General features: G+C 39.6%; 1 protein-coding gene across 10 annotated transcripts in view; it reads right to left on the bottom strand.

The window, feature by feature from the left end:
- The window catches only part of NEK11 (NIMA related kinase 11), a 248982-nt gene that overhangs the window by 194785 nt on the left and 39371 nt on the right, over positions 1–14826 (bottom strand). For 8 of the 10 annotated variants that reach the window (XM_070576034.1, XM_070576038.1, XM_070576037.1 and 5 more), the window contains exon 3: positions 11632–11797. The exons of the other annotated variants lie outside the window; for them this stretch is intronic. In XM_070576034.1, coding sequence (XP_070432135.1) covers positions 11632–11797 — 166 coding nt within the window. The remainder of the gene's footprint in view (positions 1–11631; positions 11798–14826) is intronic. 10 annotated transcript variants of the gene reach the window in all.

The following is a 14826-nucleotide window of genomic DNA, read 5'->3' as shown; positions in this document are numbered from 1 at the left end:
ATAGCATTAGGGTAAAAGTAAGGAAACTACCAAAACAAGGACGATCTTAGCACTCTAACTACAAATTACTAAGATGAGTTGGAATAAAAAATGAAAATAATTATTTAGGAGGGGAAGAGCAAAGGGTCTAAATCAGTATTGGTCAAGTAGGTAAGAGACCACCAGAGAATAGATTATATTATACACGAGATTCTAAATACAAACTTCAAGGAAGACACTAAAATAAAGTACAGAACAGAGTCACAAATCATAGATTAGGAAAAATCTAAGAAACCCAGCATAAGAAATTGAGGTATTAAATGGGTAGTCTAAAGCACACAGGAAAAGAAACACAGGAAAACAAGATAATGAGCGACACATTGACAGCATTAAGTCCACATGCATCAATAATCACTCTCAATGTGAACGGATTGAACTCTCCAATAAAAAGACACAGAGTGGCAAAATGGATTAAAGAACAAGATCCAACAATTTGTTGCCTCCAGGAAACACACCTTAGCCCCAAGGACAAACACAGACTCAGGGTGAAGGGGTGGAGGACAATACTTCAAGCAAATAGCAAGGAAAAAAAGGCAGGTGTTGCAATTCTCATATCGGACCAAGTGGATTTCAAAATAAGACAGGTAAAGAGAGACACAGAGGGACAATATATAATGATTAAAGGGACACTTCATCAAGAAGAAATAACGCTTATAAATATCTATGCACCCAAAACAGGAGCACCAAGATTCATAAAGCAACTATTAATGGACCTAAAGGAAGATGTTAAAAACAACACAATAATAGTAGGGGACCTCAACACCCCACTCACATCAATGGACAGATCATCCAGACAGAAAATCAACAAGGAAATAGTGGAGCTGAATGAAAAACTAAAACAATTGGACTTAATAGACATATATAGATCACTCCACCCTGAAGGAGCTGAATACACATTCTTCTCAAGTGCACATGGAACATTCTCTAGGATAGACCATATGTTGGGAAACAAGGCAAGCCTCTACAAATTTAAAAAAATTGCGATAATAACAAGCATCTTCTCAGATCATAGTGCCATAAGGCTAGAAATTAATTACAAGAAAAAAGCTGAGAAAGGCACAAAGACGTGGAGACTAAACAACACACTACTGAACAAGAAATGGATCATTGAAGAAATTAAAGAAGAAATCAAAAAATACCTGGAAACACATGAAAATGATAGCATGCCATACCAACTCATATGGGATACAGCAAAAGCTGTATTAAGAGGAAAATTCATCGCAATACAGGCACATCTTAACAAACAAGAAAAATCCCAAATAAGCAACCTTAAAGCACACCTAACTGAACTAGAGAAAAAAGAACAAATGAAGCCCAAAGTCAGCAGAAGGAGAGAAATAATAAAAATCAGAGCAGGAATAAATACTATTGAAACGAAAAAGGCAGTAGAAAGGATCAATGAGACAAAGAGCTGGTTTTTTGAGAAGATAAATAAAATTGACAAACCACTAGCCAGACTTACAAAGAAAAAAAGGGAGAAAGCTCAAATAAACAAAATCAGAAATGAGCGAGGAGAAATAACAACAGACTGTGCAGAAATACAACAGATTATAAGAGAATACTACCAAAAACTATATGCCAACAGAATGGATAACCTAGAGGAAATGGATAAATTCTTGGACTCCTACAATCTCCCAAAGCTCACTCAAGAAGAGGCAGACAATTTGAACAGACCAATCACAAGGAAAGAGATTGAAACAGCAATCAAAAACATCCCAAAGAATAAAACCCCAGGACCAGATGGCTTTCCTGGGGAATTCTAGCAAACATTCAGAGAGGATTTAATACCTATCCTTTTCAAGCTATTCCAAAAAATTAGGGAAGATGGAACACTTCCTAACACATTCTATGAGGCCAACATCATGCTGATACCAAAACCTGACAAGGACACCATGAAAAAAGAGAACTACAGGCCAATATCACTGATGAACATAGATGCAAAAATTCTAAACAAAATTTTGGCAACCAGAATTCAGCAATTCATCAAAAGAATCATACATCAGGATCAGGTGGGATTCATACCAGGGACACAGGGATGGTTCAACATCCGCAAATCAATCAACGTGATACACCACATCAACAAACTGAGGAATAAAAACCACATGATCATCTCAATAGATGCAGAGAAGGCATTTGACGAGATCCAACAGCCATTTATGATAAAAACTCTGAACAAAATGGGCATAGAAGGAAACTACCTCAACATAATAAAGGCCATATATGACAAACCCATAGCCAACATCATACTCAATGGGCAAAAACTGAACCCCATCTCCCTGAAAACAGGAACAAGACAAGGATGCCCTCTATCACCACTCTTATTTAACATAGTACTGGAGGTCCTGGCCAGAGCAATCAGGCAAGAAAAAGGAATAAAAGGAATCCAAATAGGGAGGAAAGAAGTGAAACTCTCGCTGTTTGCAGATGACATGATCTTATATATAGAAAACCCCAAAGAATCCATTGGAAAACTGTTAGAAGTAATCAACAACTACAGCAAAGTTGCGGGGTATAAAATCAATTTGCATAAATCAGTAGCATTTCTATACTCCAGTAATGAACCAACAGAAAAAGAACTCAAGAATACAATACCATTCACAATCGCAACAAAAAGAATAAAATACCTTGGGGTGAATTTAACTAAGGAAGTGAAGGACCTATATAATGAAAATTACAAGGCCTTTCTGAGAGAATTGGATGACGACATAAGGAGATGGAAAGACATTCCATGTACATGGATTGGAAGAATAAACATAGTTAAAATGTCCATTCTACCTAAAGCAATCTACAGATTCAACGCCATCCCAATCAGAATCCCAATGACATTCTTTACAGAATTAGAACAAAGAATCCTAAAATTCATATGGCGCAACAAAAGACCCTGAATTTCTAAAGCAATCCTGAGAAAAAAGAACAAAACGGGAGGCATCACAATCCCTGACTTCAAAACATACTACAAAGCTACAGTAATCAAAACAGCATGGTACTGGTACAAAAACAGGTGCACAGATCAATGGAACAGAATTGAAAGCCCAGAAATAAAACCACACATCTATGGACAGCTTATCTTCGACAAAGGAGCTGAGGGCATACAATGGAGAAAAGAAAGTCTTTTCAACAAATGGTGCTGGGAAAACGGGAAAGCCACATGTAAAAGAATGAAAATTGACCATTCTTTTTCACCATTTACCAAAATAAACTCAAAATGGATTAAAGACCTAAAGGTGAGACCTGAAACCATAAGCCTTCTGGAAGAAAACGTAGGCAGTACACTCTTTGACATCAGTATTAAAAGGATCTTTTTGGACACCATGCCTTCTCAGAGAAGGGAAACAATAGAAAGAATAAACAAATGGGACTTCATCAGATTAAAGAGATTCTTCAAAGCAAATGAAAACAGGATTGAAACAAAAAAACAACCCACTAACTGGGAAAAAATATTTGCAAGTCATATATCTGACAAAGGCTTAATATCCATAATATGTAAAGAACTCTCGCAACTCAACCACAAAACATCAAACAACCCAATCAAAAAATGGGCTGGAGACATGAACAGACATTTCTCCAAAGAAGATATACTGATGGCCAATAGGCACATGAAAAGATGCTCATCATCGCTGATCATCAGGGAAATGCAAATCAAAACTACACTAAGATATCACCTTACACCCATTAGAATGACAAAAATATCTAAAACTAATAGCAACAAATGTTGGAGAGGTTGCGGAGAAAAAGGAACCCTCATACACTGCTGGTGGGAATGCAAACTGGTGCAGCCACTATGGAAAACAGTATGGAGATTCCTCAAAAAACTAAAAATAGAACTACCATACGATCCAGCCATCCCACTACTGGGTATTTATCCAAAGAGCCTGAAGTCAGCAATCCCAAAAGTCCTGTGCACCCCAATGTTTATTGCAGCACTGTTTACAATAGCCAAGATGTGGAAGCAACCTAAGTGTCCAGCAACAGACGAATGGATAAAGAAGATGTGGTACATATATACAATGGAATACTACTCAGCTGCAAAACAGAACAAAATCATTCCATTTACAATAACATGGATGGACCTTGAGAGAATTATGTTAAGTGAAATAAGCCAGCGAGAGAAAGATAATCTGTGTATGACTCCACTCATATGAGGAATTTAAAATTATGGACCAAGAACAGTTTAGTGGATACCAGGGGAAAGGTGGGGTGGGGGGTGGGCACGAACGGTGAAGTGGTGCACCTACAACATGACTGACAAACATTAATGTAAAACTGAAATTTCACAAGATTGTAACCTATCAATAACTCAACAACAACAAAAAATATTCCATAGTTTAAACAAAGAAAGTAAATGGAAGAAATCAAACGACTTTAATTTTGGTACTTACAAAAATCATGAACAGACCATGTTAGGTGTACAAAAACAGAAGACACACAGTATTTATAGTCTAGACCTGTAGAACTGGCACAAGCAAATTCAGGGAGGCCTACCTACAACAGGATAGAGCTGCCCAGGAAAACCAGGGGGCCCTGATGGGACCCACCTCTCTGAAGATAATGCTTAGTTCCCTCACTCAGCATCAGTCTCAGCAATACAGACCACTGAAGACAGTGCTGATGTTCGGACACCTGGAACTCACACTGGGGAGGATGGTGCTATAGACTGAATGCTTGTGTACCTCCAAAATGCATATGTTGAAATCCTAACCCCCAGTGTGATGATCTTAGCAGGTGGAGCCTTTGGCAGGTGATTAGATCATGAGGGTGGAGCCCTCATGAACAAGATTAGTGCCTTTATAAAAGTGACCCCAGAGAGCTCCCACACACCTTCCCCCATGTGAAGACACAGTAAGAAGATGGCTGTCTATGAACCAGGGATTGTGTTCTCATCAGACACTGAGTCTGCCAGCCCCTTGATCTTAGATTTCCCAGCCTTCAGAACTGTGAGAAATAAATTTCTGTTGTTTATAAACCACCTAGTCTATGGTATTTTCTTATAGCAGCTTGAACAGACTAAGACAGAAGTTTGCTAGTCAATGTCACACTGATCAATATCCCAGGGGTGTCTCTCATCCATAAACAACAAATCCTGAGTGGTGATGGCCCCAGACAGAGCTTCAGGACTATAAGCAGTGGCTTTGAAGGACAGAAAGGGTTTGTCTCTAATGGTAGATCCAACACATCCAGTATGAAGTTATAAGGACCTTCTGAGAGCTAGTAAGCCTGTTGGCTGAATGTCATTGCCAAATTCACTTGCAAGAGTCTATTGACACCCACTAGAGTTTCAAGATTATAAAACTCAAGCCACTTGGCTTATTTAAACAGTTTTACATAAACAAGAAACATAAAAGAAAATTTCAAATTTTCTTTTTTACAGTGTGAACAGATCCTCGGAAAGTGCTTGCCTGAAAGTTGCTATCAGACCCATTAGTGTTTAAGAATTTGCATGTTTCTTCCTTCTGGCATGAATCCTCATACTAAAGGCTGCAAACCAAATACTCAGAAGTAAAAATTAGCTTGCCTTCTAGAAAACAACTTGGGGGGAGGGATAGCAATGAAATAATGAAATATTATAATAATAACTTCCATTAAGATGGTCTTCTACATACAAAACTCTGACAGTCACTTTTTCAACATTATCTCAAATCCCTGCAAAAACCTAACACAACAGGAGTTGTTAGACTATCTTAAGATAAGGAAAGGGGTTGGAGAAATGAAATAACTTGCTCAAGGAAATGGACCAAGATTTGAGCAGAAGTCAGTCTGAGGCCAAAGTCCACACACTTGCCACTATCTCAAACCTTATCTAATTTCCTACTGAGAGAAATAAAACAATTAATAATATCATCATTACATTAAAATACGTATGTGTGTACAAATTGATATACATGTGTTTCTGTGTTGATGTATATGTATTACCGAAATAGAGATAGATAAAGATACAGAACATAGGTGAGACTAAGCCAAGGAAAGGAGCAGTTTTCATGTACAATATGATAATTTGGTGTACATGTGCATTGTAAGATGATTACCACAGGATGTAAGATGATTACCAATTGGATTGACATATCCAATACCTCACATGGTTACCTTTTGCACATGTGTGTTGACAGCACCTGAGATCTACTCTCTTGGCAAATTTCAGGCGTACAGGGCAGTATTGTGAACCAGGGTCACCACGCTGTACATTAGATCCCCAGAACTTGTTCATCTTATAACTGAAAGTTTCAGTTCTAGATTTTGCATAATTCACACAGACAGGCATGATTAGTGTGGCTGTGTTGAAACCTATGTTTAGTTTAGGGCCACCATTTGAAACATGTTTGGTTGACATTGTTGATATGGACAAGAGAACAATCAATATCTATTAAATCACATCTACTAGAAGTAGATAATTACATGCCTGGGAAGGGAGAAACCATGGACTATTTGGTTGAGTCTATTGAATATTGAGGGAGGAACAGGAGCAATCCAAGTAAACAAACAAACAAAAAACGAACAGCTTTCCCAATGCCTCTGGTCCTGGTCCTGCCCTGGATGAAATTCAACATTCCAGCCATGTGATTGCCAGAAAGTCACTCCACCTCTCTGGGGTCCTATTTCCTCACCTATAAAATATAATTAGTAAATAAGAATCCACTTCTTCTTTTTTTTCTAGGAAGATTAGCCCTGAGATAACATCTGCTGCCAATCCTCCTCCTTTTTTTTTTTTTTTTTTTGATGAGGAAGACTGGCCCTGAGCTAACAGCCATGCCCATCTTTCTCTACTTTATATGTGGGACGCCTACCACAGCATGGCTTGCCAAGCCATGCCATGTCCACACCCAGGATCCGAACCTGCAAACCCCTGGCTGCCAAAGCAGAATGTGTGCACTTAACCACTGCACCACCGGGCCGGCCCCAAGAATCCACTTCTTGAAAAAGGATGAGGGCATGTTGAGAGGACACAGGAGCCAACCTGAAGGAGCCCCAGTAGCTGAAGCTGGAAAAATTTGAGAGACAAAATTAATATTGACAGTATTGGGTTATAACCTGTAGAATATAATAAATATCCATGAGCCCATACTGATATAAATAAATAATTGAATAAGTACATAAATGGAAGAAAAAGAATAGTGGAACAGCTCTTCCTTTCAGGAGAAACCCAATCAGCAAAAGTAGAAAGAATGAGGGAAATACATAATCCCCATGAAGGATACATCACAGGAGAAATTTCTCTAGGCAACTACCACTGAAAGATGCTTCAAGTCAGTGGGGAAAGTTTGGGGAGAAACAGGATAGAAGGTTTCTCAGGGAGCAAGGAGAACAAGTTGGATAATTTTCACGAATAATAGCACCAAGCTAGGTGGCCTGAGTAGAAAACCACAGCCACCACCAGGGCCAGACTTCCCTGTTCTCAGGTCTGGGCCTCATCTTTGCTCAGTGCTCCATAAACACTGGTAAATGTTTCCTTTATGACTCTATCTTTCTGTTTTCACACTTACCATTTTCCCTTCTTTGCAATTCTCAGCACTGGCTGCAAATGAGAACACCTGGAGAGCTTTAAATGAGACTTTCTGGAGGAGGGTCTCGGGTCCCAGGATTTCTGAAAGCTCTCTGGGTGATTCTCACGTGCAGCCAAGGTTGAGCACCACCATCAGATTGGTATACTTTTTGTTTAGCTATGTTAATATCACCGTGCAGGAAATAAACAAGGTCAGCCTTTCCCGCTTTTTTCCCTGATAGACAGCCACATGTTCTCTCTCTCCTGAAGATGTGGAATCTCATCTATTCTCTATTGTGTCTATTACCTGAATGCCCAGGTTTCTGGGGATGCCTTACCCTTACTCAAATGGAAAACCTTCCGGCGGTATCTCACAGGTCTCTAGCACAGTCCATTGTTAGGTGTACCAGCAAGATTAAGTATGACAAAATGCTTTTGACATATGTGACAGGTAGAAGGATCTAATATTTTATCTTTTACCATCAGCATTTGACAGAAATGAGGTGGGAGGCAGCTGAAAGCAAGTGGTAGAGAATCCATAAAGAAAAAAAGAAATTTCTTGAGTACTAACTCCTTTGTGGCTCACTAGGTGGGGCCATGATGTGACACAAAAATGAATCGGGACCGGCTAGTAGCATGGTGGTTAATGTCGTGCATCTGACTTCAGTGCCGTGGGATTCGTGGGTTTGGATCCTGGGCATGGACCTACCTTTTGCTCATCAAGCCATGCTGTGGCAGTGTCCCATGTACAAAATAGAGGAAGATGGGCACAGATGTTAGTTCAGGGACAATCTTCCTCATCAAAAAAAAAAAAAGAATCAGAAAAAGATCAATCCCACATGTTGAGAATCAGAGATGGTTTATATGGTGTATAATGTGCTGAGTGCCACCCGAGATAAAATGCTATGAGACAGAGCGAATGGGTGGGGAGTGATTTCTGGCAAGGAAATTATGAGAGTCTTTGAGGAGTAGGCAGCATTTCAGGTGGGCCTGGGAGGATGGGTAGGATTTGAAGATGGGCTAGGAGGAAGGACATTAGGAAAGGGAATGGCCCAAGCACAGATGAAAAGGTGTGAAACAGTGGAGGATGGACAGGAAACGGAAAGTAGATCCATTTCCCCTGGGTGGAGGAGAATAGAAGACACCGATATTTGAAATACCTATTCTGTCACTTTGGTGGTTTAGGAACTATTCCCCATCAAAGATTTCCTTAGATGTTGACAAGAAGTTCATGAGAGTTCGGTTATTTGCTTTTACACTCATAATCTGACGTGATGTGTCCAAAGGATTGGGTGGTGGATATAGGGGTCTCACCAATGCGTTTATATACATTTCAATCTTGCAAGGCCCCAAATTAAATTACGGAAGAGGAAACTTGGAGGCAAAACGACCAGCTATTTCAACTGTGAATAGCATCTTCCTATGAGATGCAAGTTTGGCCATCTGCCATTTCCAGCATTATTTTACCTCGATAAAAAGAGGATAATGGCAGGCTTGTGGGAGTTAACAGCAAATTTGGGTCTGAAGATGAGAAATATCTGTTAACAACAAGAACCGAGCGATCCGCACACGTCATTCATCTGGAGTCAGGAAGTGGCAGCTTGACGGCTCAGCAGCGCGGAGCCCTGGAAGCCCCGCAGCTGTTCCTCCGGCACTGCGGCGGCCGTCACCATGGCAACGCCCCTCCCGGGAGAGCAGCTCGGCCGGTGGAAACCACCAGCATTTAAAAATTAACGCAGATGATCCTGGATTGGATCCTGCTCGAGAAAAAACATTCTTATAGAAATGTTCTTTCTAAAGACATAATTGGGACAAATGGGCTAAACTTGAATATGGATTGTGGATTAGATGGGTGGTTCTCAAACTCCAGAGTGCTTCAGACTCACCTGGAGGGCTTGTCAAAACACACATTGCCGACCCCACCCCTAGACTTTCTGATTCAGCATGGCTGGGGTGGAGGCTGAGAGTCTATGTTTCTACAAGTTCCCAAGTGAGGCTGATGCTGGCTGGTCTGGGATCAAACTTTGAGAACCGCTGGATTACATACTAGCATTGTATCCATGCTAATTTCCTGATTTTGATCATGGTATTGTAGTTATGTAAGAAAATGTCCTTGGCCTTGGAACATACTCACAGTAGTATTTAGGACAAAGGGGCATCGTGTCTGCAACTCACTCTCAAATAGTTCAGGACAAAATATAGACAGATAGATAAGATGAATAAATAGAATGATACAGCAAATGTGGAAAAATGATACCAATTGGCAAATCTAGATGAAATATATATATAGGAGTTCATTGTGTTATTCTTGTAATTTTTCCGGTAGATTAAAATTACATTAGAATTAAAATTTTTTTTAATTAATGCAGGAAGAGAAAATTATAGCTTATCATGTAGAACTGTCTAATATGGTAGCCATTGGCTACATGTGCTTATTTAAATTTATATTAATTAAAATTAAATAAAATTTAACATCCAACTCCTCAGTCACACTGGCCATCCTTCATCAAGTGCAAAAGTGTCCTGTATGTATGACTAGTGACTACTGTATTGGACACAACAAATATAGAACATTTCCATCATCACAGAAAGTTCCATCGGACTGTACTGACTATAGAGAAAAATATTTTAAGATCAGGAAAGAGTCTTTGGAAAACTCAGTGTGCCACAAGCAGCAGTAGAAGTGACAGTCACAAAGCAGTCGGAGTCAGTGGTTTTCCACATAAGATAGTTTACTAACTGAAAGGGGCTAAAGGAAGAAAAACGATTAAATCATATGGGCCATAGTGTAGCTGCATATGTAAAACCTGTAGTTCTGCGTGGGTTACTGACATAATTGCCAGAGTGGCTGTTCACTAAGACCACTCTGAACACATCATTTTCTTGATTTTCTTAACAATCCATTGGATGAAGGAGAAGTAAACATCCAAACGTCCTGGTTCTTTTTTTTTTTCCTTGCTTTCCTCCAAGCAGAAGAGGCATGAAATCTGGATGGGGAAACACCCAGCAAGGCTAAGCTGGGGAGGCTGCCCTGAAGGGGAATAGCTGAGACTTAGACTATTTCAAACTTTCAGATATTTTAACCTGGCTATTGATTTCATTTTCATGATACACCAGCTCGTGTGTAAAGCAGACCAGGTGGCTATCCCTACTCCTTCCGAGCTGCTTCTCCTGCCTCTTCTTTTCTTCGTCTCAAACACATGGCACCCTCTGGTTGCCCAAAGTTTCTGACCCAATCAGGCCTGCTTTCCACTCTAAAGAGCATCATCTTTCTCCCAGCATCATTTCTTTGGGCCTCAGCAACACCCAGGTAATGAACTAAATACACTCTAAAGTGTAAATAGAACTAAATTCTCCCAAGGTGCATTTGGCTAATGCTAGCTCCCAGAATATTCTGGGAGACAATTTCTGAGCAAGGTCATCTTTGGGTATCGTCTTGCTGACCCAACTCTTGTGACCCCCAGCCCCCACCTAGCCTCTCAGGAGTGAACCCACAGATCCATGTTACAGCTGCACCTTGTCAATTTCACGCTCTGGCACCTTCCTAAGGAGCTTCATATTCACTTGGGACTCAGTAAAATGCACAGCTATTATCCCTTGGAGAGAACATGGAGTGGCAGGGAAAATTGTAAATACCTGAAGCCATAAATCACAAACCAATAAATATGAAGGATTTCCATGGGGAAAATGAGCTATATTTCCATTTCCAAATTTCCATTTGGGAAAATGAGCCACAGAGCTAGAACCCAGAACTCAGGAGCTGTGCCTCTGCTCTGTCCAGGCCTCTGTTATAGCATTAAATGTCCATCTAACCATTGGGCCACTGTAGGAGGTTTGGGGGATGCTTTCCCACAAAAAATATTGACGCATTCTTCTGCAGATATTCTTCCTTAAAACATATTCCTTCTGAGTTTTCCAAAGGAGAGAAACCCTTCATTAGAAACACATTTGTCAATTACTTATAGATGATCATTTTTAGCTGCGAGACATGAGATCCCAGGTCTTTACAGTTCAGTTGGTGGTTTGATAATTGAACTTTTGAGATGTCTCTTTACAGACAGCTTTTTAGTTTGAAACAGATTTTTATTAAGATTTCGAAAAGAGAAGAAGAGTCTCACCTCACAGTACTCCGTGATAATGCACAAATTATCTTGCTCCACAAAACTTGCATGGAACTTGACAATGGCTGGGTGGTCCAGCTTGGAAAGGAGCTGGGCCTCCAAATTGGCCTGCACGGTCTCATTTGGATTGAGTCCTCCAACAGAGATTTCCTTCAGGACCTTTCTGCAGCCAAAAAAAATCTTTTAAATACATTTAGAGCTAAAAAACACATTTGATAAATGTGAATAAGTGGTGCAGGACCATCTAATTGATAGCCAGGCTGCAACCTACCCATAGGCCTGGTATTGCCTCTTATGACACTGTGTCCCCTGCTGGTCCCTCGGCTTGCCTCTCCGTCCTGGACAGTGATACGGCTTCCCCACGGCCTCTGACCTCCGTACCTGTGGCTACAGTTTTGGTCAAACAGGACAGAGATGGAGCTAATCTTGAGCAACATCTCTGCGGTGGCTCTTCCTCTGCCACCTCAGATGTCTCTCTAGATGTCTCCATTTCTCTTTGCCTCTTGCATGGTGTCTCTGTTTCTGTCTTTTTCTGTCTCTGTGTGTTTTCTCTTTCTTCTTATCTATTTTCCTCTGTTCCTGTCTGCTTTTCTATTTCTCTCTCTATTCCTATCTTAGTGTCTCTCTGTTTCTCTGTCTCTGTCTCTTTTTATATAGATACACATATATGTGTGTGAATATAATATAAATATAAAATATGTCACCGTCACTCTGTCTCTCTGTTCTGTCTTATTCTGTCTTTGATTATCTATCTCTTTCCCTCTCTTACTCTCTCTCTGCCTCTGTGTCTCTCTCTGCCTCTGTGTGTGTATTTAAACACACATATACACACATACTTCTGTCTCTCAGCTCTAAAATTTTCCAAATCTATTAACTTAATAGCAATAAGATCAATATCTATTTATTTTCTTTTTAAAACTATCTTTGGCATATCATTCTTTATTGCTCCCAGTATTTAGAAGAAGAAAAAAATCTAAAAACATTGACGGAGATATTTAGGATCTTGAGCGTGTATAAATAGCACAAGAGCTCATTAAATCGCCCAAATTATTAATTTAAAAATTGTGACAACTTAATGAGGAGTGGACCAAAACATTATCTCTTCCCATCTAAGAAAAAAATGGTCTGATGAACAAACCAATTATAGTACCACACTGTAAACTAGATTGCCAGGGAGAAGCACTTTCGAGCACCAATTATGTGTGCAGACAGATTCTGCTGATTATAAGCGAGCTTTAGCTGTTCATTAAGGCAAGTTCTACAGGACTCATACCAGAAAACATTTTGCAAAAATGCTCTTTAAGTGTTACTACCTATGCATATTAATGAAAATGTATTTATAGTAGAAACTCTCTTAATTAAAAGCCCTTTAACCAACTCATAGATTAAGCAGCGTCCTCCAGTCTTTTCTAACAGATGCTGAGGGCTGCCTTTGCCATAGGGAGTGCCTGTGGCCAGTGGATGCTCTCTGGCACGCCCATGAACTTCTGCCCTTCCAGTTGAGATGTGTGCTTACCCAAGTCATTGAGTTTATTCCCAAATGTGTTTATGCCAGTTGTGCTCATTATTGTAAGTTTGTGACTCAAATATGACAAACTGATGAAGGATGAGTGCGAAAGTTATCTTTTTTAGGAAAACCAAGTCAAATGCTTATCAAAAAACTTGATAATGACAAGTTGCAAAAAAAAATGTTAAGTAATTGACAAGACTGTTCTAAAATGTTGGTTAAAAAATGTAAAAATCTAGTATTCTGAATTGAGATTGCTAAATTCTCATTCCTCTTTAAAGAAGGTAAACCTGGGAAACTTAATCAACATATTTCAGGTGTAGTTTATGCAAAAGAGACGAAGAGACCTCTAATCAGAGAATGTTAGATGTTGGCTGCACATCAAAAAAATCAGAGAAATGTACAATGATATGTTTTAAATTAATGTAAATATTTTAGTTATGTCATTTCATTTTACAATTGTCTCCTCTATGTAACCAAGTACCAGCCCCAATCCCATTGGATAGGAGGGGTCCTACCATTCTTCAAAATGTGATTATACTATAAACTTTTCATTGATTCAAACAAGGCTTTCTCTCTAGTTGTTTCACTGTGGAAGAAAAGTAATTTCCTCAGGCAATACCAGAGATAGAACTTGTTTCTTCTTTCAGATGCAGGCCTAGAAGCTGTGATATTGGAGTCAGCATGGTACTGTCCAGTTTTCACCCATTCCATTTCTCAGTGGTAAAAATTTCATAAAAATTGTAAATTAGACAATCTGTCCTAGAAGCTGAGATCCTACGTAGGAAAACTTAGAAAGTGTCCTTACCTTACTCAGGTGTTGGCTAAGATTTGGCTTTTTTTCCTGACCTATAAAAGCTGTGTTACATTTCCATTCTCCAAAATCTCATAAGGAGAACCTTCTGTTTCAAGATGACCATTATCGGGAAATCAGTTTTCCTAAAATTTGAGTCCCATAACATTTTATTCATCTTAAATGTTCTTCATGGTCTCCCCATTCTGAATTCATCCTGTTCCCAAAAGACAACCACAGCCCACCTGACTGTTTCCACAAAGAGCAGGCCAATTGCATTGAAAGCACAGCTCTGCACCAGGAGCCTCACGAGCTCCACTCGGCATTTCCAGGCATCTTTAACAATGACTGCAATTTAGAAAGTTGGAATATTTGCTTCCCTTGCCCTAATGGTGCTTTCACATTGGTTTTGTTAGGCAATAAACACTTTATTAGGCTACTACTCGATAATGAAGTAGATTCTAGAGAAATGCTTGCCTATTCTATAGAAAGACTGATCTATCAAGAATTCGGTTAAAAATGACCTCATGTTATTAAGAGTGGCATCTCAGACTGTTAGAATACTAAAAGGACATGAAATGACATAGGCAGCTATACTTTCCTGTAACTTCTGAAGATTACAAAGCAGCAGGCAGAGCTCAATGACATCTTCATAGTGCTTCCCCAGTCATTTACTGTGCCCCAGCTAACGTGCAGCTGTAAAGTCACAGTGGTTAAACATGACAATATAAAGCTTTACACAAACTTGAAATATTCTCTTGCTGTGAAGGAACAAATGCTATAAAAAGATTTAAGATACTTACTTTTCCTTGCAAACAAATATTATGCAACGGAGCGTGAGATTTTACATATAGTTACCTGAGCCTCATGTGGCAGCCTGATGATAAAGCAT

Source organism: Equus przewalskii, chromosome 15 (genome assembly GCF_037783145.1).
Source record: "Equus przewalskii isolate Varuska chromosome 15, EquPr2, whole genome shotgun sequence".
NCBI classification, from domain to species: Eukaryota; Metazoa; Chordata; class Mammalia; order Perissodactyla; family Equidae; genus Equus; species Equus przewalskii.
Note: the sequence above shows the minus strand (reverse complement) of the source record. Positions and strands in the feature narration are given on the sequence as shown.